General features: G+C 40.0%; 1 protein-coding gene across 24 annotated transcripts in view; it reads right to left on the reverse strand.

Annotated features, from left to right (window-relative positions):
• Positions 1-26,350, reverse strand: part of APBB2 (amyloid beta precursor protein binding family B member 2) — a 398,493-nt gene that overhangs the window by 210,055 nt on the left and 162,088 nt on the right. For 20 of the 24 annotated variants that reach the window (XM_063705242.1, XM_063705243.1, XM_055384848.2 and 17 more), the window contains one exon: positions 9,379-9,447. The exons of the other annotated variants lie outside the window; for them this stretch is intronic. In XM_063705242.1, the coding sequence (XP_063561312.1) occupies positions 9,379-9,397 (19 nt within the window). In that variant the 5' untranslated portion in view covers positions 9,398-9,447. The remainder of the gene's footprint in view (positions 1-9,378; positions 9,448-26,350) is intronic. 24 annotated transcript variants of the gene reach the window in all.

Consider the following 26,350-nt stretch of genomic DNA (forward strand, 5'->3'; position numbering starts at 1 on the left):
AAAATCAGTGTACAAAAATCACTAGCATTCCTATCCACCAACAACAGCCAAGCAGGGAGCCAAATCAGAAACGCAATCTCATTCACAATTGCCACAAAAAGAATAAAACACCTAGGAATACAGCTAACCAGGGAGGTGAAAGATCTCTACAATAAGAATTACAAAACACTGTTCAAAGAAATCAGAGAAGACACAAACAAATGGAAAAACATCCCATGCTCATGGGTAGGAAGAATTAATATAATTAAAATGGCTACACTGCGCAAAGCAATTTACAGATTCAATACTATTCGTATCAAACTATCGACATTCTTCACAGAACTAAAGAAAATTATTTCAAAATTCATATAAAAAGAGTCCAATTAGCCAAGGCAATCCCAAGCAAAAAGAACAAAGCTGGAAGCCTCATGTTACCCAACTTCAAATTATACTACAGGGCTTCAGTACTCAAAACAGCATGGTACTGGTATAAAAACAGGAACACACAGACCAATGGGACAGAATAGAGAGCCCAGAAATAAAGCCATACATCTATGACCATCTTATCTTCAACAAAGCTGACAAAAAACAGCAATGGGGAAAAGACTCTTTATTCAATAAATGGTGCTGAAATAACCAGCTAGCCAAATGCAAAAGATTGAAGCTGGACCCTTTCCTTACACCGTATACAAAAATCAACTCAAGATGAATTAAACACTTAAATGTACAACCCCAAACTATAAAAAGCCTGGAAGACAGCCTAAGCAATACCTTCCTGGACAAAGGAATGGATAAAGATTTCAATGACAAAGACACCAAAAGCGATCAAAACAAATTGACAAGTGGGATCTAATTAAACTTATGAGCTTCTGCACAGCAAAAGAAACTATCAACAGAGTAAACAGACAACCTACAGAATGGGAGAAACTATCTTCAAACTGTCAATCTGACAAAGGTCTAATATCCAGCACCTATTGAGGGAGGAAATTGAAGAAAGAAAGAAAAATAAAATTAAAAAGAGAAAAACAAGCTGCCTATATTAGGGTGACTCATTCCAAAGGCAGTAGCAGGCAAAGCCTGGACCCAGGTGAAGTCTCAATAATATTATCTAAGAAGGCAGAGCTCAAAGGAATGTGCCCTGGAGACTCTCCCAGCCCTCCTTCAACATAGGGAGAAGAAAACAAATTTTCCTTTCCCCTATGAGTAAAACTTATGAGTTTACAGATTCCTGTTTTCTGGTAACTTGAGTATTCTGTTTTTATCTAAGCAGCACAGTGAAGATTATAAGACATGCCTGAGCAGGCCTGGGCTGCAGCCATCTAGGCGCCATAGTGAAGGTTAAGAGATAAGCCTGTGCAAGGCACTAGAGGAAGCCTCCATAACAGCCATCTGGACTGCACAGGAAGAGTCACCTGTAATCCTAAGTTATGAACCTGTCACAATTTAATTAACTCCCTTTGTTCTGCCTCTGTATCCTTGCTTTCACACCACTATGATTTGCGCCACTGTAAACTTGTTTCAGGCTAGCCCACCCTCTTTTAGAAATGTGTCTAAAATTCAAGGGCTGTCTTTGTTCCAGGCCCAGTTTTTGGATGTTAATCCACTGGGTCTGAGTGCACTCAATAAAAATCCTCCTGTTTCGCCATGATCTCTCTGGTCCTCCTTCACTCCCACAACGCTATAAGGAACTTAATTAAACAAATTTACAGGAGAAAAACAAACCCATTAAAAAGTGAGCAAAGGACATGAACAGACACTTCTGAAAAGAAGACATACATTTGGCCAAGAAGCATATGAAAAAAAGCTCAATACCGCTGATCATTAAAGAATATGCAAATCAAATCAGAATGGCTATTACTAAAGAGTCAAAAAATAATAGATGCTGGTGAGATTGTGGAGAAAACAGAACACTTATACACTGTCGGTGGGAGTGTGAATTAGTTCAACTGTTGTGGAAAGCAGTGTGGCGATTTCTCAAAAAGTTAAAAGCAGAACTACCATTCGACCCAGTAATCCTGTTACTGGGTATATACTCAGAGGAATATAAATCATAAACACACATGGACATGAATGTTCACTGCAGCGCTATTCACAACAGCAAAGACATGGAATCAACCTAAATGTCCATTAATGACAGACTGGATAAAGAAAATGTGGGCCAGTCATGGTGGCTCATGCCTGTAATCCTAGCACTTTGGGAGGCTGAGGTGGGTGGATCACCTCAGGTCAGGAGTTTGAGACCAGCCTGGCCAACATGGTGAAACCGTGTCTCCACTAAAAATACAAAAACTAGCTGGGTGTGGTGGCGGACGCCTATAATCCCAGCTAGTTGGCAGGCTGAGGCCGGAGAATCTCTTGAAGCTGGGATGGTGGGGGGTAGGGGTTGGGGGGCAGAGGTGGCATTGAGCCAAGATCATGCCACTTCACTCCAGCCTGGGCGAAAGAGTGAGACTCCATCTCCACAAAAAAAAAAAAAAGGAAAATGTGGTACATATATACCATGGAATACTATGCAGCCATAAAAAAGCACAAGATAATGTCTTTTGTAGGAACATGAATGGAGCTGGAGATTATTATCCTTAGAAAACTAATGCAGGAACAGAAAACCAAGTAGCACATTTTCTCTTATAAGTGGGAGCTAAATGATAAGAACTTACAAACACAAAGAAGGAGACAACAAACACTGGAGTGTGGAGGATGGGAGGAGGGAGAGGAGCAGAAAAGATAACTATTGGGTACTGAGCTTAATACCTAGGTGATGAAATAATCTGAACAACAAAGCCCCATGACATGTGTTTACCTATGTAACAAACCTTCACATGTACCCCCGAACCTAAAAGTTAAAAAATTTTTATATCATAAATTTATATACCATATTTTAAAGTACACAATTCAGTGCTATTTAGTATACTCACAGAGTTGTGCATCCATTAATACTATCTAATTCAAGAACATTTTTATCACCCAAAATGAAATCCTGTACCCATTAACAGTCACGACCCATTCGTCCCTCCTTCCAACCCCTGCAAACACTAATCTTTGTTTTTGTGAACTTGGTGATGATAGACATTTCATATAAACAGAATCATATAATGAGATCTTTTGTGACTGGCTTCTCTCATTTACTGTATCTTCAAGGTTCATCCATGTTGTAGCATGTATCAGTACTTCATTCCTTTTTATGGCTGGAGAATATTTCATTGTATGGCTATACTACATTTTATTTGTTCACTGGTTAATGGACATTTGGGTTGTTTTCAGTTTTTAGCTATTATGAGTTAACACTCATAAACAAGTTTTTCTTCTATGGATATGTAAAACTGACCCAATAGTCCTACAGATAGCTTTTTTTGATAAACATAGAAATTGACCCTTCTGGTCTTAAAAGAAATTTATATTTGTTTATCTGAGACCCTTCCTCAGGAAATGACCTTCAGGTCTCTCAAAAAAAAGTATCAAAGAACTGAAACTCACCAGATCATTGCATCCAGACAATGAGATGGGGGAACCCTCATTCATCCTAATTGCTTCCTTGCTCCTACCTAGATCCTGTTTTGTTACAGTTTGTTTTATTTCTTCCCTACTATATAAAACCTTAGTTTTAGTTGGTCAGGGAGATGGATTTCAGACTGAGCTCCTATCTTCTCAGCTGCAGCACCCGATTAAAGCCTTCTTCTTTAGCAATACCTGCCCTCTCAGTGATCTGGCTTTCTGCGCAGTGAGCAGCAGGACCTAGACTGAACCCCTGGTGTTTCAGTAACACGTTTTCAATTGTCTTGGGTGTGTACTCAGGAGTGGAACTGCTGAGTACAGTAACTTTTTTGTACGTACACACACACATTTTTATATTTTTATAAACATATCACATTACATATATATATTTAACATTTTCAAGAACTCCCAGACTGTAGTACAAAGCCACTGTACCATTTTCCATTCCCTCCAACAGTGTACAAGAGTTCTGAATTCTCCACATCCTTTCCAACACTTGTTATTGTCTTTTTTATTATAGCCATCCTAGTTGGTGTGAAATGGTATTTCACTGGGGCTATGCTTTTCATTTCCCTTTCATTTTCCAGAATTTCCAGTTCTTTTTATTATAAAGTCTAGCATGTAAGAAGACTCAATAAATGTTTTTTGACTCCTTAATTCATTTCTTCATTAATTCATTAAATATTTACCAAGAGCCTACTATGTATACCAAGGCCAAGAACACAGCAGTGAAAAAAATAAGCAAAACTAAATGAGGAATGAATAACCAAAATGCCAATAACAATGAGGGTTAGTCTTTAGCATAAAGGTGGTTCTCTTGGATTCCTGGCAGGTGGATGGGGCCCCCAGTGATTCTGCCATCCCCTCCACGTCTATTCATCATGCTATGTTGAGTGTGATTTATGAAGCTCCAACATCAATTCAAGAGGATCGATTCCTATTCCAGAGGTGGGTATAAGTTCAGATTTAAGAGTGTGACAAGAGCTAATATTACTGCTGTCATTGCTCTCCTGCATGCATGATGGAGAAACATCTATTATAGCCTGGCATGTGTTTCCTCCTTTTCTGTTAAAAGCCTCGCAAATTTTCTAGGGGAATCAGCCTTCCCCTACACCCATTCAATCATTCAACAGATATTTTTTGTGCACTACTCCATGCCAGATATGCTTCTAAGTGCTGAGGATATAGCAGTGAACAAAACCAACAAAGTAAAGATACCTATGGAGCGCAGAGCGCACACTCTAGGGATTAGGCCCATATGTTTCAGGCAGAGATGATTGTACTCCTTATTTCAGGGGGCACACGGCCAAGGCACAGCCAATCACAGTAGCAAATCCCCAGGGCTCTAGTGGCTGGTTCAAGGAAAAGCTTATGACCCACATGAAGCCAACCATGAGACTTGCCAGAAGGTAAGAGTGGTGCTCTGTTTTCTCTTTTTCTTGAACTAGAAGATGTAAGCCTAGAGCTTCAAGGGGTCACCATGAGGAGATAACCTGCCCAGCATGACTGTACCAAAGAAAGCGAAGCCAAGAGACAGAGAGAAAATGTGCAAGCCCTAATGACTGAATCCCTAAAATAAGACATGCCTGAAATATGATACTGCTGGACTTCTCAGGTGGATAGATTTATGTATTTTGCCTAAGCCACTTGGAGCTAGGTTTTCTCTGTTTTGCAACTAAAAAGAGCCCTCGTTAATACACAAAGTATTTTTTATGAAACCTAAACAAAACTGGATAAGCCAGGATCGCTCTAATTTCATGACTTGCACAGCTTCTCTCGATCCCAGCCACAAAGGCCCCAGCACAGATACAACCAGGCCTACTGGCCCTGTAACTCAGACCACATCCTAATACAAACCTGTGCTGCATCCTGTGGTTAAACCTGGCTTTCGCCCTCCTCCTTTTCCCTTTTCTAAGACCTTTAGCCTTTTGTCAAAGAAAGAGTTTGTGAGTAATGACAAGAACTTCTCTCTTCAATAACCTGCTGCTCTCCCTTTACTCCCGCGACATGCTTATAAAATTGGAAACTGACAAATGGGCCCAGGGTTGATAAATGGGCCAAAGGAAGTCCAATGTTTGCCCCATGCTTGAAGGAAACTTCACATTTGCTTCATTTTTATTTTTCTGCTATACAATTTCATTTCCACTGAGGAGTTAATAGTGAAACTTCTACCCTGAGGAACGTCACTGTTTGAACTAGACCACAAAGTATTAAGGAAATGAAATAAACTCTGATTTTTCTTTTCCTTTTAGGAGGGAGAGGCTAAATAAAGCTGGCTTCCCGAAACTACTCATGAAAGGAAACCTTCAATGTGACAAAAATGATAAGAACTCTGTGAACAAAAGAGGCAAAAGTTATCAATAAGGCAGCTTGGGTCACCGGGCCAGGGAGATGGCAGGATTTGAACCTCAGAATACTCTAACTAGGCGAGCAATGTCACACTGCTGATGCAGAGTGTCAGATACAGCCAGATCTTACCCACTTGAGGGTTTCTTGTGTCCCATTAAACTTAACTGCCTGAGGACTCACTCTGTTCAATGTTTGAAGTGGAACTGAGATTTAAGACAGATGTATCACATACTTTTTAACAAACTCAATCTTAACGAGCTTGATTTAGCCATTCCACAATGTATACACATTTCAAAACAACATGTTGTACACAATAAACATATACATGTTTTATTTGTCGATTATAAAAAATAAGTAAGAAATGTTATTTTCTAAAAAAGAAAATCAGATTTGGCAGAAAATCAGATTACACAAACTCACAATGGCTGAAGTTGGCAGAGGGTCTTATGAGAACACCATGTTAGGGATGAGGAGAGAGGTTCAGGGAAGGCTTCCCACAAAAAGAAGAGCTGGCTGGGCGCGGTGGCTCATGCCTGTAATCCTAGCACTTTGGGAGGCCTGAGGCAGGCGGATCACGAGGTCAGAAGATCAAGGCCATCCTGGTTAACACAGTGAAATCCTGTCTCTACTAAAAATACAAAAAATTACCCGGGCATGGTGGCACATGCCTGTAGTCCCAGCTACTCGGGAGACTGAGGCAGGAGAATCACTTGAACCCGGGGGGCGAAGGTTGCAGTGAGCTGAGATCGCACCACTGCACTCCAGCCTGGGCGACAGAGCTAGACTCCATCTCAAAACAAAAAGAAGAGCTGAGCTGGATCTTGAAGGGTGGAAAGGAGCCCAGCAGTGGACAAGAAAGAAAAAGGCATTCCAGATGGGGGAAAGCTTGCCATTCCCAACATAACACCTGGCAGATGTGATGGTCAGTTATTTAGGAAGCACAAGCAGAATGTGTATATTCAAGTAAGAATTAAGACCTTTGGAGTAGTCAACTTTGGAAATTATATTCCAAGGTCATTTTCTCTGTTCAATTTCTTTTTTACTTTAAGGGACAGGGTCTCACTATGTTGCCCAGGCTGGAGTGCATTCACAGGCACAGTCATCATGCACTACAGCCTCAAATTCCTGGGCTCAAGCGATCCTCCTGCCGCCTCAGACTCCCAAGTAGCTGGAGCTACAGGTATGCACCACCACACCTAGCTCTCTTCCCTGCTCAATTTCTAAGCTGTTTCCATTCTTTAATAAAGCCTCAGTGACTTTCAAAGATAATTTTTTTTTAATAGAGCTCTAAACTTACGGGCAAGCCTGATGATGATCCAGCTTGAGAATATTGGTTTAGGTGAAAAAAAAGCAGGTGAGCTATAAAGAAATGTCACATATTTTCTTGAGTTACTACTGATAAGCTGGGCCCCAAATCCATTCTGAAAGGGAAAAAATGTTAAACAATAACAGGATCCTTAAAATAGGGTAATTACTTGATATCATGGGCTAAGGCCTGCTCAGAAGGGACTCCTGAGCTGAATCCTGAAGGGTCAATAGGAGTTTCAGAGGCAGACAATGGTATAAATTCTGGTATGTTTGGCAGGGCGTGGTGACTCACACCTGTAATCCTAGCACTTTGAGAGGCCGAGGCGGGCAGATCACTTGAGGCCAGGAGTTCAAGACCAGCCTGGCCAACATGGTGAAACCCTGTCTTTACTAAAATTACAAAAATTAGCTGGGCATCATGGCACATGCCTGTAATCCCAGTTACTCGGGAGCCTGAGGCAGGAGAATCGCTTGAACCTGGGAGGCAAAGGTTGCAGTGAACCAAGATTGTGCCACTGCACTCCAGCCTGGGTGTCAGAGCAAGACTCTGTCTCAAAAAAAAATTTAAATAAATAAATAAATAAATAAATTCTGACATGTTTGTTTTTAAAAGATGTCCCTGTAGTCACAGCTCCCTAGAGTTAGAAAAAGGAGCTGAAGGCAAACCTTACCCCACTTATTAGTCAAGACCCTCTTTCACCAGTCGCCATTTGAATTTTCAAGTGAAAAAAATGGCTGGAATAGGATTTTCCACTGAACTAGGAATACCTCTTTCCCTGTAAAATGTGTTATATGTCATACCGATGCATGAGAGTAGTAGCTGTTATTTAAAAACCAGGCTAGATAACTGTTTCAGTATCTCTTACATAACCACCAAAGAATAAAGCTGTTTGAGCACCAGCATGAAGAATGAAAACATCAGCATAACAAAATATAGCAAGAACAGGAAATTTCTAGAAGTTATTTGATTATGATTAGTCCACCTTCACTTAGAGGAACACACATCATTTTATACACTTGCCAGCTTTATTTTAATGTTTTCATACTAGAGTACCTTGAAGATAAGACTATAATAATAATCTATTAATAACCTATCTCATAAAAATATGATTTTAAGTTAAAGGATCCCTAAAAGAATTATTCTCAACATTTAAAATCTATTTTGTAATGAACATACGTATTTATTTTGATTTTTCCAAAATTCATATATCTATTCAATACGTATTGACAAAATATGTATTGACAAAATCCATACCCTCCCCAAATCATCACACTATGATTAGATGGCTTCTAAAAATCAGCTCTAAGACGCTGATTTTCCTGTGTAAACTCAGGTTTGTCATAGTTTTTGGCTGTTTTTTATAAAAGAATATTTGTTGCCTCTCATATACCTCTACTGAGCTTAGTGTTTATGTTTTATTTTAGTTCTTTGTTGAAATATAACATGAAAAATGTCATATAAAGGAGAAAACAGCTTGGTTATATTTAATAATAAGTTTAGAATTTAGGGACATTAGTATCTATTTGCCAATGGTTTAAATCTACTTATTTAAAAACTCAGAACTTGCTGAGCAATATGTGCCCTAATAAATATGAAATCTATCCAGATCTGTCACTTGAAGTCCTATATGATGTTTAATATGAAATGTTACTGCAATTGCTTTTTCCTTATTATGTAACTGTGAGGCTAGGGATTAAATCCCACACCACGTTGTGTGTAGACTAGCATCTATCATGAGACCAAAAAAGGGATGTACAATAAAATTAAGGTTGTTTTCCTAAGGCCTGAAATTAATCTGCTGATTAGACCCAAGGAGAATACATTCAGTATTGGGGGGGGGGGGCGCGGGGGTTCTGTCTAAGCAAACTCTACAAGCTATTAATAAGATGCAGATTGAGAAATGCAACACCAACACCTACTCCTTTGTTCACATTTCAGCAGTACCCAGGCTGTAATGTACAATGCTAGATGGTAAAATTTGACAGTTTTAAGCTCCTGTCACAGTCAACTAAAATATTTTTACATTATGATATAAGTATTCATGCAATTATTACACAAATATGGTTAAGTCCAATTAATTCTTATACTTGATTTTAAAGATTCATTTTTCTATTACATTAGTGAAGAACAATGAAATTAAAAAACATGTTATTTTAGCAAACCATAAGTTTAACATTAAACATTATCTTTTTTTAAGTTTTAATATTCAACTGCTTCTCTGCATTGAAATATGAGAAAATGTATCTGACCTGGAAGTACTTCTGACATGGATCACCGGGCGTCAGCAATGGTGCAGGAAATAGGTTATAATTTGAAATCTAAAAAGAAGGGATCATTTGAGAAATTAAAACTCCAAATAACAAAGCATAAAAGAAAGAAAAGCATAGCAGTGAAAATCTCTCCAAAGCTGTTATATATACCAAACAAATTTTGGCAGATAATGTCCAAATTTTTGTTTGTTTATAGTTGGTCATACCACTTTTGATTGAAACTTGAATTCCTACTTTGCCACATTTCCCACAAACATTTATTGAGGATTTTTTTCATGGTAGGCCTAACCTACCTTTCTGTCTCAAGTTTCCAATGCTTTTTCTCATCTCACACACACACACACACACACACAGAGACACACACAGACACACACAATTCAGCACCACTACAGAAAAAAAAAAAAATTGGTACATTTTGCCACGTAAAAATTAAAACCATCTGTTTAGAAAAAAAGTGACTATAAACACGATAAAAGCAAAAAACAGACTAACGAAAAAATTACCACCACAGATGACATAAAAGGGCTAATTTCCTTTATATAGAAAGAGTTCCTTAAAACCATTAAGAAAAATATGAATAAGTCTGTAGGAGAATAAGAAAAGAAACAAGTCCCAAGAGAAACACAAATGTTGAATAAACATAAATCACTAGCTTCACTCAAAACTTAAGAAAATACCAATTTAAATAATATCTAACTGGATTTCCTATATCAGACTGGAAAGATTAATAAGCCAGATAATACCACAATCTAAGGACAGGACACTGGAAACAGGAAGTTTCAAACCTTGCTGGTGAGAGTAAAAGCTGGCAAAATTCTTTGGAGAGCCATTTACAAATATCTGAGCAAGTTTTGAATGCATGGATCCCACTGCTTGGCAATTCCACTTCTGATAATTTGTTTCACAGACAAGCTAACGTGGATTCTATTCTTCTGAAGTCAAAAGACCAGTAACCACCTAGATGTTCTTCAGTGCACAGCTGGTTCATTAGATGATAATACACTCATACAATGAAGTACCATGCTGCCCTTAGGGAAAATGAAGTGGATCTACAAGAGCCTATATAAAAGGGGTTGTTGGTTTTTTGGTTTTTTGCAACGGAGTCTGGCTCTGTCACCCAGGCTGGAGGGCAACTGCGCAATCTCGGTTCACTGCAACCTCCACCTCCCGGGTTGAAGCTATTCTCCTGCCTCAGCCTCCCGAGTAGTTGGGATTACAGGCGCGCATCACCATGCCCAGCTAATTTTTGTATTTTTAGTAGAAACAGCGTTTCACCATGTTGACCAGGTTGGTCTTGAACTCCTGACCTCAAGTGATCCGCCCACCTTGGCCTCCCAAAGTGCTGGGATTACAGGCGTGAGTCACCACGCCTGGCCAAAAAGGGTTTTAAGATGCATCACCAAGAGGTGAAGAATATGCACAGCAAAGCATGATCTAATTTGAGTAACATTTTTAAAAAGCGTACACATATAAATACATGTGCACACACACCTAGGTGTATACTCACATGCACATGCATTTACATGGAAAATTTCTTAAAGGAATAGAAAGATCTAGAAATACTGGTAAGCTGCCAGTTTACCAAGATAATACATAATAAGGAAAACTGAAAATAGACCTTGTTTTCAATGAGTTGCTATCAGGAATGTCACTCAGAATGATAATATGTTATATTAAGTCAAATACAGATACTGTATGATTCTATTTATATGAATTACAAAAACAGGAAAAACATTGATATCAGGATGATTGGGGGTGGGGTAGGGAAGAAGCAAAAGGGTGGCTTCTGGGACACTGGGAATGTCATGTTTTTTTCATTGAGATGTGGAAATTCATCAGGCTGTGCTCTTACGTGCACATTTCTGTATGCGTAATGCACTTCCATGAAAAGTTAAAAGAAAAAAATCAAATGCCAGAGGTTTTCTAAAGCACAACTTAAATTGAAAAACCTTTATATTTGCAAAAGCTCTAAATTCTAGTCTAACCTTTCCAAACTAGCAACCTTTAATGGGCATCACTTCCAAATTTATGATTCTGATAATGACCTGACAGCCTGGTCTACTGAGCCAAGATACAGTGTCAATTATATTTTCACAAACTGTGGGTAAGGCTCATTACTCTGGTATAATTAAAAGGGTGGGTTTATTCTAAACTGTCCTGAAACAGCAAGTGATGCCTCCTCTGTGCTCCTCTGTCTTTGCCCTATAACTTTCTGCTCAGTTCCTTAAACATATTTCACAATTCCATTTTCCTTTTCTTACATTTTAGTTTTTGTCTTCAGTGCACCTTAAATGCTATGCAGAGAAAGAGATGAAGTAATAGATACTCAAGAAAATGAATACCAGTAGAGAGAAAGTCAAAAAAAGGCATACTAGTGTGAGCATTCTGAAAAGGCTTGAACAAAAACTAAGAATCTACATACAGTTGGCCCTCCGTATCCTCGGGTTCTACATCCATGGATTCAACCAAGTGAGGATCAGAAAGTTAGGCCTGTGATGGTTGCATCTGTACTGAATATGTACAGACTTTTTTTTCCTTGTCATTATTCCTTCAACAATACAGTACAGCAAAACTATTTACATAGCATGTATATTGTATTAAGTATTATCAGTAATCCAGAGTTGATTTAAGGTATACAGAAGGGGCAGGTACAGCGGCTCATGCACACTGGGAGACGGAGATGGGAGGACCACCTGAGCCCAGGAGTTTGAGACGAGCCTGGGCAACACAGCGAGACCCTGTCTCTACAAAACATACTAAAATTAGCTGGGTGAGGTGGCACACACTTGTATCCCAGCTACTCAGGAGGCTGAGGTGGAAGGACCACTTGAGCCCAGGAGGTTAAGGCTGCAGTAGCTATGATTGCACCATTGCATTCCAGCCTGGACAACACAGTGACACCCTATCTCTAAAAAAAAAATTAAAAAATAAAAAGTATACAGGAGGATGTTGCATAGATTCTATGCAAATACTACACCACTTTATTTAAGGGGCTTGAGCATCCCCAGATTTTGGTATCTGAAGGGAGTCTTGGAACCAATCCCCCTCAAATACCGAGGGATGACTGTCCTTAGTGTATATAATCCTTAAAATAAAATATTTCTGTTTCCCTGACCAAACAAACTCCAACTTCTGTAAAGTTAAGAATTAGACACTCTGCTAATGACTTTATATTATAAATAGCCCTGAGTTATTATCTGACCCATATTTACTCCATACCTGCCATGTGTCATGCATTATGCTAGGAGCAGGGGATACTTTAGTGAGTAAAAACACATTTACCATCTTGTGGAACTTACAGCCTAGTTGTTGGGGAGATGGATATTAATCACAAAGTTACTCACATAAGTAAGTTCTGGAGGAAAATAACTTAGGTGTAAGAGAAAATGCAACAAAAAACCACAGGCCAGACTGGAGAGTCAGGAAATGCTTTCCTGAGAAAGTCAAATTTAAGGTGCAATTTGAGGACCAACTAGGATTTAGGTAGATAAACATTTATTAAACACCTAGAATGTGCAAGGCATTTCCTGGCCCTGGGGATGAGGTACAGCTATGCAGAACTTTTTCCCCTAGGCACTTATATCCTTGATGAATGAATCTCATCTAATTAAAACAGTTTCTGAGAGGAACTTAGGGGCATGGACTAATACTACATAAACAATAACCTGAGAAGATATCAAAGCAGCACTTGGAAAATAGGCAAACACTACACAAATGATGGCTTTTAAGAACAATATACAGCTGTGCTGTCCAATACAGTCCCTATCTACTAGTACCTAGAAGCTATTGAATACTTAAAAGGTAGCGCAACCGACAACTGAATTTATTTAACTACAATTAATTTAAATGCAGATTTATAAGTTGATATTTGACTCTTATTGGAAAACATTTAAGTAGGTTTGGAACTTCTTAGGTAGGTGAGTCTACTTCCTCAACTCTAAATTTTATGAAATTTAAATACAGATCAAGTATTTCCAATTAATATTGCATCCAAGTTGATTGCTGTGAGTGTAAAATGCACGCCGATTGTGAATACTTGGCGTGGAAAAAATGTAAAGTGTCGAATAATTTTTAAATATTGATTGCATGTTGAAATGATAATATTTTGGTTATATTAGGTTAAATAAAACATGTTAAAAATAATTTCACCTTTTTAAAAGTTTTCACTTCTGGAATACATAGTGTATATTAAAACCATGTTTAGAATTTCCAGGGTCAGATAATTATATAAAAATGTTATTTAACTACATGAATATTTGCTAGGGTATTTAAAAGCTTTGCAGAATAAGACAATCTTTGTTGTACAGGGTAGTCCTAAGGACTGCAAGACATTTATCATCCCTGGTCTCCACCCGAAAAATTCAAGTAGTGGACCCCTTCCACACTCACCTGGTGGGAGTTCTAGCCACCCCCAAACCCCAACTTTGAAAATTATGACCTTGGCCCAGAGTTATCTCTTCCTTTTAACTTATTTGACACTTAAATCCTGTATGATCCTGAACCAATACTTAATGTCTGGAAGCCTATTCAACTGTCTTGTTGGACTGTAAATTGTGGTTACCATCAATCTGACAGTTACTATGACAACAGAATGGGGTATCATAGGCTGCTTGTTTTGCTTAGTGTCTAGCACATCTTAAGCATTCAATAAGTGCTAATTAAGGCCAGATGCAGTGGTCCACACTTGTAAATCCCAGCACTTTCAGAAGCCTATGCAGGCGGATTGCTTGAGGCCAAGAATTCAAGACCAGCCAGCCTGCGCAACATAGTGAGACCCTCATCTCCACAAAAAATTTAAAAATTAACTGGGCATGGTGGCACATGCCTGTAGTCCTAGTTACTTGGGAGGCTGAAGCAAGAGGACTGGTTGAGCCCAGGAGTTCAATGCTGCAGTGAGTTGTGAAACAAGTTGTGAGACCTTGTCTCAAAAAAAAAAAAAAATACTCACTGCTATTATTGCTGTTGTTATTTTTTTCTCACCCATACTTGTTTTCTCAACTAGGCTGTAAGCTTTCTGGACCAAAAAGCAATGTCCTGGAGATCTTTGTATACCTGGCATAAGTAAGTACCCAATAAATTTTTGTAGTTCACATCTTCTGTATTCTTTCTCTGCCCTATCCTGATTTCTTGTGAAAACGTTCACAAATAGTAGGCTGAGTCCAAGAATGGAGCTAAAAACTATAATCATATAGAAAATTGTCTTTCTGACATTAGTGAAATCATCATTGTAACCTGCCAAGCAGAGGAAGGGCTGTCAAAAAAACTGTCGGCAGATGCTTGCTCTCGAAAATCTACAGGATTATTTTAGTGATGAATACTTTTAAAGTAGACACTGCATTCCAGGATTAGATCTATCTTCAAAAACATACCGATTCCCTCTTACTTTAAGGTTTTAAACATTTTCCCCCGGAGAACTAAGCCTTATTTCCAGATCTATAAAGCGAAGTACTTCTATCAGATGACTCGGGTCCTTCCAGCACTAACGCTATATAACATTCATTGAATGCTTATTATGTGCCAGGCATTGTGCTAAGTAGGTACTTTGTAAGGATTATCTAACTGATCACCTCCAGCAACCCTATGAAAAAGATATGGTTATTATGTCAGTTTTACAGATTAAGAAACTGAAGCACAGAGGGTTAGGTAACATGCCAAAGATCCCACCAGAGGCAAGTGATGGAGCTGGTACCAGCTGTTCACCTCTAAAAAAGAGGCTCAAAATCGTTACACCATGTTTTTTGGAACTTTTCTCTCAAAGTTGACTCAAATAGCCTAAATTAATTAATGCCACAAGACAATTCTCACATTATTAGGGTTCTTTTGAAGTTTGTGTCCAACATCCTCATATACATGGCAACTAAAAACAAAGGGGCCTCTCAACTGCTGGTAGGCAAAACCTGAGTCCTCTTGTTGCTTGCAGCTGAGAAAAGCAAAATAAAACATACTTGAGAACATCTGCAAATTTTTTATTTTTTATTTTTTTTTGAGACAGAGTCTCGCTCTGTCGCCCAGGCTGGAGTGCAGTGTCGCAATCTCGGCTCACTGCAAGCTCCGCCTCCCGAGTTCACGCCATTCTCCTGCCTCAGCCTCTCGAGTAGCTGGGACTACAGGCGCCCACCACCACACCCGGCTGATTTTTTGTATTTTTAGTAGAGACAGCGTTTCATCGTGTTAGCCAGGATGGTCTCGATCTCCTGACCTTGTGATTCCCCCACCTTGGCCTCCCAAAGTGCTGGGATTACAGGTGTGATCCACCATGCCTGGCTACATGTGTGAAATTTTAACTCACTCTGGGGGTGGGTTTTAAAGTCAGAAAATAAAGCAAAATTCAGTAACAGTCGACTATTTTAAAAAAAAATCCTTTAAATTACCTGCTTAGTACAATACATCCAGTTTCAGTTAAACAAGTAAAATGTGTATAGTCTTGTAATGCATGCATAATGAAGAGTATTTAATAAGTATATGTAATGCAAAACTTTATTCCAATATTTTTATTTCTGCACAGAAGTGTACACACTGAATTGGCATATAACATTGTACTCTATGGGAATAAACTTGAATTTCTTACATTTTTGGAACATTAACCGTTACTGGTAATAATTTTTTTGCCATTCACATAGCTGGTCACTGCATACCTGCTGTTAAAAATCACAGCTTTGAGAGATCCTTAATTTACCACTTATATAACAGAGAGAAAACAGAGAGAAAAAAGTTGTGGCAATAAAGGTCCAAGAACTAATCCTATCACCAATTTCTTTATCTTTCGCAAAAATACTTAAGGACATTGATTTATGATCCTAGCTCTTTATCTTACTCCATTCTGTGTTCTCCAAGTGAGATTTCAAAACCAGTTCCAAGAACACTATCAAACAAAGAAAAATATGCACAGACAGAAAAAAAAGCCTATTTTCTGAAATGTATCCCAGGGGAAAACACCAACAACTGGAAAAGAAATATTTTCAAGATATAACATTAAATGTAGATTTTTCCATTTAAGAGTTATCTTTATAACACTTAATCAGAAATTTTTTCAATGAAGCAAAAGCTTTATGCTTCCCCCACAAATATACCTGATCTCCAACTTTCTTTTTCTTTATTTTTTTGAGACAGTCTCACTCTGTCACCCAGGCTGGAGTGTGCAGTGGCGTAATCTCAGCTCACTGCAGCCTCCGCCTCCTGCATTCAACCAATTCTCCTGCCTCAGCCTCCTGAGTAGCTGGGATTACAGGTGCGCGCCACCACGCCTGGCTAAATTTTGTATTTTTAGTAGAGATGGGGTTTCACCATGTTGGCCAGGATGGTCTTGATCTCCTGATCTCATGATCTGCCTGCCTCAGCCTCCCAAAGTGCTAGGATTACAGGCGTGAGCCACCGTGCCCGGCCTGATCCCCAACTTTCATATTCCAAAGGCATTAACATCTGCAATTTAGAAATAACTGCAATGTTTAATGCTTCTAAGATGTGCCAATTTAAAATATGCTATTGGACAACTATAGAGGACTAAGTTAATGACCCCAATCAACAGCGTCTCTGCATCCTTGCCCACTACTCCGTAACCTTGCAATCCCTTTCCCCTGGCTCTGGTCTCAACTGTGTTGTTTTGGCCAACTGGATGTTAGCAAATGGGATGACACAGAAGCTCAGAATGCATGGACCCATTTCTGCTCCCCTGAAAAAGACAGGATCTATGCTACTGCCATAAGAATATGCCTAGGCCTGTTGGAAGGGTGTTGGGAGACTTGGGTAGGATGGCTGAATCTTCTTGGTCCAAGGCCATTTTTGACCACCCTAAGCCAGCCAACCATCAAACACATGAAAGAACACTGCAAAGATCAGCAGATCTGTCTACTACCCCTGCAGCTGACTGTAGCCACATGAGTGAGCTCAGCAGAGACTATGAGAAGTACCACTCAGCCATCCCCAAAATACTAATAGCTATTGTTTAAGCCACTGAATTTTGGGGTGCTTCATTATGCAGCATTAATTGTGGCAATACATAAATGATACACTAGTTATACCCACAACAACCAAATGAGATTGTAGAAGAGCTGTGGGATGAAACCTAAATTGATCCAAGAAAGGTATAATGCTATGTGAGGATCCTGCGGGGAGAATCTATTTTTTATTTTTTTCTTTGAGGTTTATGTTCTCCCTAGGTTACACAGGGCTGTCTTGATTAATACAGGCTGCATCTTTAGTCTCTACTGCTAACTGTTCATTCACAGCACATCAGCATTTATACTTTGCATATTAGAATATGCTGTGACAAAGCAAATTTTAGGTATTTATCATAAGGACAAATAAGCAGCATTATTTCTATTAGAAAAAAATCAAAAACAAGTTAAATGTCCATCATTAGGAAACTGATTAAATAAAGGATCACATCCTACAATGGAATACTATGCATCACTTCAAAGTGAGGCTGCTTCTATATTTAATTGCACAGAAAGATATTTACTAAATAACACTAAATGAAGAAAACTAACTGTAAAACAGTATGATGAGTATATAGGTATTGCCTACACAATGCTTTCAATTTTTCTGTTTGAAACTTCTCATAATAAAAGTTGGGAGAAAGGCAGTATGTATAGTGTCATTCTTTCATAAAAATATTTTAAAATCTTTTTATGGTAAAATAAAACACAGATGAAGAAAACCACACAAAACAAATAGCTTACTACAAAGAAAACACCCATAACTATCATCTTAATCAAAACACAGCTTTTGCTTGTTACCCTAGAAGGCCCTCCATGCCCTTCCCTTCCTCCAAAGTAAACAAACTCTTGAATTTATGGTAACCAGTTCCTGGCATTTCTTTATGATTCTGTTACCCGAGTGTATAATCCTAGTCACCATTAGTGTTGTCTATTTTTAAAATTTTGATGTCTTTTAAGTTACATTTAATCTATATCGCCTCTATCCTTTTCTTTTCCTTACAATTTATTTGTTAAAAGAGTCTGGGCTGTCTGAGTTATGGAGTTTCCACAGTATGAATTTTGGTGGTGCATGTTTAACTCGTTTCTCCAACCTCTGAATTTCCTGCAAATTGGAGCTAGATTCAGAGGCTTGAACAGATTGAAATTCAGTCTGTGGTGGTATGATCTTTCATTAGGAAGCACATGGTATCTGGTTTTCATTCATTTCTAATGTTAGCAGCCATTGTTATTCAATGCCTAAATCCACTAAATCCACAGGGGTTGGAAAACAGTGACATTCCAATTATTTAATTTCATTTTCATCTACTGGGTGGAAAAATTTTAGGAGATGCTTTCCTTCATCTACCACTTGGTTTTCCAGTGGTACAGTTCATATAAGAAAGAAGCTGATTCTTTCCTAACTACTTTCAAGATGATGAAATGGTGCTCCATTAACCTTTTTTTTCATACTGCAGAACCAATAATTTTTTTTTTAATATCATAACCTCATGGATTTAAACATATTTGCAATTTTATTTTTGGCCAGTAGGAGCCTTTTCAAGTTGGCTCCTAAGTCATTTTGACATGCCCTAATAATCTTTGATAGCTTCCTTGTTACCTATTTATTATCTTGAGATGTCCCAAGCTCATCTTACATCTTTCCAGTTATTTTTGTTGTTTGAAGCTCACTCTGTAGAAGGTTCCTTAGGAGGAGCTCATGAGGAGCAATATTTCCTCCACTGATTTTTTTGCATGTTCATAAGTTTGTGTTCTTTATGTCTGAAGGTCAATTCTGCTAGATATAAAAATATTGGCTCACATTTTCTTTCCTTTGAATACCTTAGATATGACTTTTCTTTCAGCGTAAGAGTTTCTGTCAAAAAGTCTAAGAACAATCTAATTCTCTATTACTGTTTTTCCCTTTTTTGTCTAGATGCCCAAAGGACTTTTTCTTTTTCTTTCTTCTTTTTAACCCAATAGTTTTATTAGGATATCTTGGTATGGGTTGTTCTAAGGTGATATTCTAAAATACATGATTTTTTCTTTCAAAAAGTAGTTTCAATTTTTTTCCAGAAAACTTGTCTTAAAATGTATCATTTGCACCACCCCTTTGCTTTATTTTTCTCCTCTCCTATTACCTGTATGTTGGATCTGCTTTGTCTATCTTCATTATTTGTCAACTTTTCCCAAATTTTACTTCTTTCTTCATTTCCTTTGGATTTTTAACTTTTTCCTCCTTTTCACCTTCTATTTCTCTTAGGTCAATATTTGTAGTATTTAGTTGATTTTGTGCTCCTTCCAATTTTGAATTTATTTCTAAGATGATTTTTTTAAACTTCTAATTCTTTCTTGAGTTCTGTCTCCTTGTCTCTGAGTTTTGCTAATTCAGACTTACGCTGCTCTTTCATCTCCTGTATAATTTTGTAATAATCTCTTTTTATTTTGAAATAGAATATTATGATTTTAATCATTTTTTTGTTTGCTTTGTTTTGTTTTTTTGAGATGGAGTCTCGCTCTGTTGCCCAGGCTGGAGTGCAGTGGCGTGATCTCGGCTCACTGCAAGCTCCGCCTCCCGTGTTCACGCCATTCTCCTGCCTCAGCCTACCAAGTAGCTGGGACTACAGGCACCCACCATCAAGCCCAGCTAATTTTTTGTATTTTTAGTAGAGACGGGGTTTCACCACATTAGCCAGGATGGCCTCAATCTGCTGACCTCGTGATCCACCCGCCTCAGCCTCCCAAAGTGCTGGGATTACAGGCATGAGCCACTGTGCCCGGCGGTCTTAATCATTTTTAATTGAGCGTGTCTTCTGGTATGTTTTCATTGTCAGTAGGGATTTTACTCTATTTCTTTCTTAAAAAAGTTTGTATGGGATTTAACTTTGTTAATGTTCTGTACTTTTATAAAATTTATTTATATAATTTCTATAATTTATTTAATGTCTTTCTCTCGCTCCCTGTATGAGGACAGAGACTATGTCTGTTTCATTCATTAGCATATTCCTTGTGCCTGGCACATAGCAGATGTTCAAGAAATCACTGCTAAAGGAATGAATAGAAGAGTTCATCAAAATGTTCATAGTGGTAATCTCCGGGTGACAGGATTTAGAAAATGGCCTTCTGATGTTTTATAAGTTGCTATTTTTCTAAGTTTTTTTTTATAATGAGCATGAAACATTTTTATATTCAGAGACAAAGATTTTTAATTTAAAAAAAAAGGTTTGTACATGAAGCTGGGTATATAGATACCATGTATCTTTAAAAAAACAATAAAGAAGTGCCCTCTCCCTCACATATGTCTTCTATTCGTAAATGAAAACTCTGGGGTAAAAGAAGGTGACAAAGCTGAGTTTTACTAAGAAAGACTAGGTTTAGAGTTTGTGAAAAGGACGACAGCAACCACCCATCTGCTTTCCATGCTATATTTGACAGATTTTACTCTATAGCTCAGAAAACATGTTAATAGGACTTCTTGTAGTGAGAGGAAGGAATTTAAAAAGCAAAGAATCCTGTTGTGATAGTTTGGCACTATATGGAAAATGGCTCACAGAGCCTGCAATTCATGGAACAAAGATAACATCTCTTCGTAAAATCTACACTGCAAGGTATCTCAAATATACAACCAAGAGATGCCAGTGGCAGTGACTTAAAATCACCAAACAAAATGATCCCAAACAAGAATGAGATGAAGCCTTAATATGCTTAACTGGGCCTTCAAAGACCTATTAGAGAAAACATAAGAGATGAACTGCCTCATAAAGCAGATGGTCTTCTCCAGTTTAAAAAAAAAATCAAGATAATTAAGGGAAACTAAGGAGCAAGGATCTTGCTAAATGGGCCAAGGAAGATTTTTTTCCTCTGAAGAAGAATGCATGATTTTTTTTAAAAGATCTCACAGTTCCCCATGAGGCTGACACAGGTCATTTGGTAAGGTCTACATCAGCAAGGGAAGCCGTCCCAAGGGCAGCTGCCTCCCAGGCAGCATGCAACGCCCTGGCAGGCTCTATTCACAGGGGTGGGAAGGAAGGCTGAGGGGCAACATGTCCTTTCTGAAAGAGCACTGGAGTGGGGAGTCAGGACACATGGGATCTGTGTTCTTGATCTGTGATTCTGAGGAACCTGGTTCAATTTTGTCACCTGTTAATTTTTCTTAGAAAAACTCATCATTCATTCCCCTAGCCTGCCTTGGTAGTGAGAACAGTTGAGATAAAGAGGAAAATCTCTGTATAGCACAGAACAGAATTGCAAAATTGTTGGTTTATAATGTAATTTTGTTTAAATAGCTCCATTGCTAGATATAAAGGTCCTACTTGCAGCAAATTAAAAACTGGAGTAAGGGGAATGAGGTATTTTGAACTCAGTAGAAGATGCAAAAATTTCTGTTCTCCTCCAACTGTAAGATACTCGATACTCCATTTCTGTTCTCCTATAAGGTCTAAGGTGCTTTTTGAGAGAAAAGAGAGGCAGATAAAAGTATCTCAAAGGAAACTCAAAGATTCTATGCCAGAGATTGTTAACTGAAACAGGGACAGGAGGTACAAGTCTTTTATTGTTATAGTCAGGATTTATACAGAAAGGGTACTGCCCCCAAATATTGCCACTTGTGGCCTGCCTATGGGGCCTAACCAAAGCCCACAGGGATAGGGCTCCAGGTAATATTAAGTATCTAACATTTGTTGAGGGCTTCCTTCGGGCTAAATACAAAGAGTGTTCATGATCCCTTTCATTTCTCACATAAATCCTAGAATGCTGGCACCATGATGCTCCTCATTTCACACAGAAGGACACCAAGCTGTAGCAAGGTTAACAAACTTGCACAACATTGGGACGTTGAAAAGCAGCAGAGCCCAGGCTCCAATCCTGGTCTAATGATCCCAGAATCCTTAGTTTAACATTCTACTCCACTGCCTCTTCCAGGAAGTAGAAAGTGGGATGAAGCTGGTAACATGGAGACTCCAAAGACCTCATTTGCTGAGTTTATCTATCTCTGATCTGATGGTTCCAAGAGAAGGTTAAGTATCACAACCAAGGAACCAAGTCATGGTTTCTCTTCAACCACATCTCAGCAGCAACACAGAGCTTACCTTTGGACCTGCCTCCTAATTATCCCTGGATCTCTCCTCTTTTCCCCACATTCTCTAAATCCTTTTAAGTTTTCGTGATATGTCTAACATCACTTCCTCAATCCTTCTACACAAAAATCAAATACACTCTTAGTTTAGAAAATTATAGTGAAATCCGATTTCAACATATTATACATATGAGCCAATCCAGATTTCACCAAACAGTGGCCTAGAAGACATTTGGCAGTTTTCTTAATGATAACACCAGTTGAGCATCCCAAATCCAAAAATCTGAAATCCAAAAGGCTCCAATGAGCATTTCCTTTGAGCATCATGTCAGTGCTCCAGAAGTTTAGACTTTGGAGCATTTCAGATTTTGGAGTTTTGGGTTTGGGATGTTCAACTGGTAAGTATAATGCAAACACTGCAAAATCCAAAAACAAAAATATGAAATCCAAAATACTTCTGGTCCCAAACATCTTGTATAAGAGACACTCACCCTGTAACTGCTAATATATCAATCACACTATTTACCAGGCATTATATGTTAAGACTTCTTATATATTAACCACTTCAATCCTTATAACCACTCCATGGAGAGAAAACTATTATTATCCTCATTTTATAGATGTCATAACAGGCAGCAAGATAGTAAATAACTGCCACATATGTAGCAGGTGGTGAAGCTATTTTGTTTTAAACCTCTCTGAACCTCAGTTCTCTCCTCTCAAAAAATAAAAATATTATCCCTCTCTCCCTCCCCCTCCCCTCCCCCTCCCTCTCCCTCCCCTCCCCCTCCCCCTCCCGTTTCCCCCACTGTCTCCCTCTCCCTCTCCTTCCACAGTCTCCCTCTGATGCCGAGCCAAAGCTGGACTGTACTGCTGCCATCTCGGCTCACTGCAACCTCCCTGCCTATTCTCCTGCCTCAGCCTGCCCAGTGCCTGCGACTGCAGGCGTGCGCCGCCACACCTGACTAGTTTTCGTATTTTTTTGGTGGAGACGGGGTTTCGCTGTGTTGGCCGGGCTGGTCTCCAGCTCCTAACCGCGAGTGATCTGCCAGCCTCGGCCTCCCGAGGTGCTGGGATTGCAGACGGAGTCTCGTTCACTCAGTGCTCAATGTTGCCCAGGCTGGAGTGCAGTGGCATGATCTTGGCTAGCTACAACCTCCACCTCCCAGCCGCCTGCCTTGGCCTCCCAAAGTGCCGAGATTGCAGCCTCTGCCCGGCCACCACCCCGTCTGGGAAGTGAGGAGCGTCTCTGCCTGGCCGCCCATCGTCTGGGATGTGAGGAACCCCTTGCCCGGCTGCCCAGTCTGGGAAGTGAGGAGCGCCTCTTCCCGGCCGCCATCCCATCTAGGAAGTGAGGAGCGTCTCTGCCCGGCCACCCATCGTCTGAGATGTGGGGAGCGCCTCTGCCCCGCCGCCCCGTCTGGGAAGTGAGGAGCGCCTCTGCCCGGCCGCGACCCCGTCTGGGAGGTGAGGAGCGTCTCTGCCCGGCCGCCCCGTCTGAGAAGTGAGGAGCCCCTCCACCAGGCAGCCGCCCCGTCGGAGAAGTGAGGAGCCCCTCTGCACGGCAGCCGCCCCGTCTGGGAAGTGAGGAGCCCCTCTGCCCAGCCGCCACCCCGTCTGGGAGGTGTACCCAACAGCTCATTGAGAACAGGCCATGATGACAATGGCGGTTTTGTCGAATAGAAAAGGGGGAAATGTGGGGAAAAGATACAGAAATCAGATTGTTGCTGTGTCTGTGTAGAGAGAAGTAGACATGGGAGACTCCATTTTGTTCTGTACTAAGAAAAATTCTTCTGCCTTGGGATGCTGTTGATCTATGACCTTACCCCCAACCCGGTGCTCTCTGAAACATGTGCTGTGTCCACTCAGGGTTAAATGGATTAACCGCGGTGCAAGATGTGCTTTGTTAAACAGAAGCTTGAAGGCAGCAGGCTCGTTAAGAGTCATCACCACTCCCTAATCTCAAGTACCCAGGGACACAAACACTGCGGAAGGCCGCAGGGTCCTCTGCCTAGGAAAACCAGAGACCTATGTTCACTTGTTTATCTGCTGACCTTCCCTCCACTATTGTCCTATGACCCTGCCAAATCCCCCTCTGCGAGAAACACCCAAGAATGATCAATTTAAAAAAATAAAAATAAAAATAAAAATATTTACCTCACATGGTTACTATGTAGAAATGGAATAAACATACAAAAAGCAATTTAATATAGCACTTAGATTCTCCCTCCCTCCTAGTATTTCTGGGATCATTCCAAGGTACAATACAGAAACTTTTAATTAGACGGGAACAAGGAGATAAGAGAGATGCTTAGAATTCCTTCACATATGCTGCCTCATTTGTGTGTCACAACACCCTTTGGAAAGAAGTAAATATCACCATCCCCATTTTACAGATGAGAGATTAGGGAACTGGCACACGCATGGACATTCTGCTGGTGACTGAAGTAGGATTCAAATTCACACATGCATATTGTTTTTCCAGAGGGTTTTAAGGGGTTGGAGGACAGGGGTAGCCAAGACTTCTAGTTCCCTTCATCTTTCCTATGTAGCCATTCCTACAAATTCCACACGTCACCTGCAACTTGCCAATGTTACCTTTCCCTGGAAAATCAAGCCTGAAAACCATAGTCGAAGATAAAAATAGGTACAGTCACAGTTACTAACCATGTACAATTAGCAACTCTTCTAATAAGAAATAAGGAAGAGGGAGGGAGAAGGAATGGAAGGAGAAGAGGAAGGGAAGAGAAAGGGAGAAATGGTCACGAAACAGAAGTCCAAATTGCCAAGCTCTACGTTCTCTCATCCACGTCAGTATTTTTTTCCACAAAGGTATCAGCTACTTATCCTGGAACAACCTGCTGTTCCTTCTCAGCCCTTCAGCTGGGACCTGCATTTAGAAGCCTCCAAGAAGACATACCTGGCCAGGGTCACATTTCTCAGAAAGGCGGCAGTAGGAAGAGTTGAGCCCGGAGGCCACCACAGGAACAGGGTGTTTCCCTCGACACAGGATGCAAGTTCACAAAGAAACACCAAGGACCTCCTCTATCTCCAGCTACAGTCTCCTGCTTTCCTCAACAGAACTTAAGGGCAGGAAGGAAAGCGGAAGTCAGGAATCAGCGCCAGGGAAGCTAAAACAAAGGCGGGTCTCTAAAATGCAGACACACACCCATCCCCTCCTCCTGAGCTCACACCCACAGATTCTTAAGCTGGGAAGGGGACAAGCCACCATAGAATTCTAAGTGCCTCAGCCACAAACTGCCTCAAAACACTGGAGACCTTCTGTGGTCCCAAGGCCATGCTAAAACAACATGTGAGCTTGGCAGACTCCAAAAACTCACAGAAATCTGTTAGGACACACTTACATGCATCTCTTTTCTAGACAGTTTTCCCCAGAGTCCCAGGTTAAGAACCACTGCACTAGTTGGTCACAAAGTAGGAAAACAGGGCTCTGTAAAAATAAATCATCACTCTCCCACCAAATCTTCTCTCAACTTCCCTAACTGGGTTAGGTGGACATTCAAGCAATATCCCAGACATTTCTGACTCCATCCCTTCCTCGCCCCATGACCAGTCAGAAACCTGGCACTAATCCATCCTCTGAAGCTAGTAACATGTGAATTCCCACCCTTTCATTTCCACGGTCGCCTCTAGGCCAGGCTCTTATTAACTGTCCCGAAGGCCTACAGTCGATATTCTCATTACCTGTCTGCCCTCATGCCAATCCAACTGTACTCTCCCACAGAGCTGCCTTCCTAAGAGCATCTACCACCTTTATCACCACCACATATACATGCTCCAAGCTATCAACAGCCAGGACCCTGGGGCTGGGCCACCCCGGTTTGAATTCCATCTCCACTGCTTCCTCTGAGTGTCTCTTTAGGTAAGTCAGCTAACCTCCGTTTCCTCCACTGTAAAATGGAGATAATGAGAATATCTATACCAAATGTCTGTTGTGGGAATT

Source organism: Gorilla gorilla, chromosome 3 (genome assembly GCF_029281585.2).
Source record: "Gorilla gorilla gorilla isolate KB3781 chromosome 3, NHGRI_mGorGor1-v2.1_pri, whole genome shotgun sequence".
Classification (NCBI taxonomy): Eukaryota; Metazoa; Chordata; class Mammalia; order Primates; family Hominidae; genus Gorilla; species Gorilla gorilla.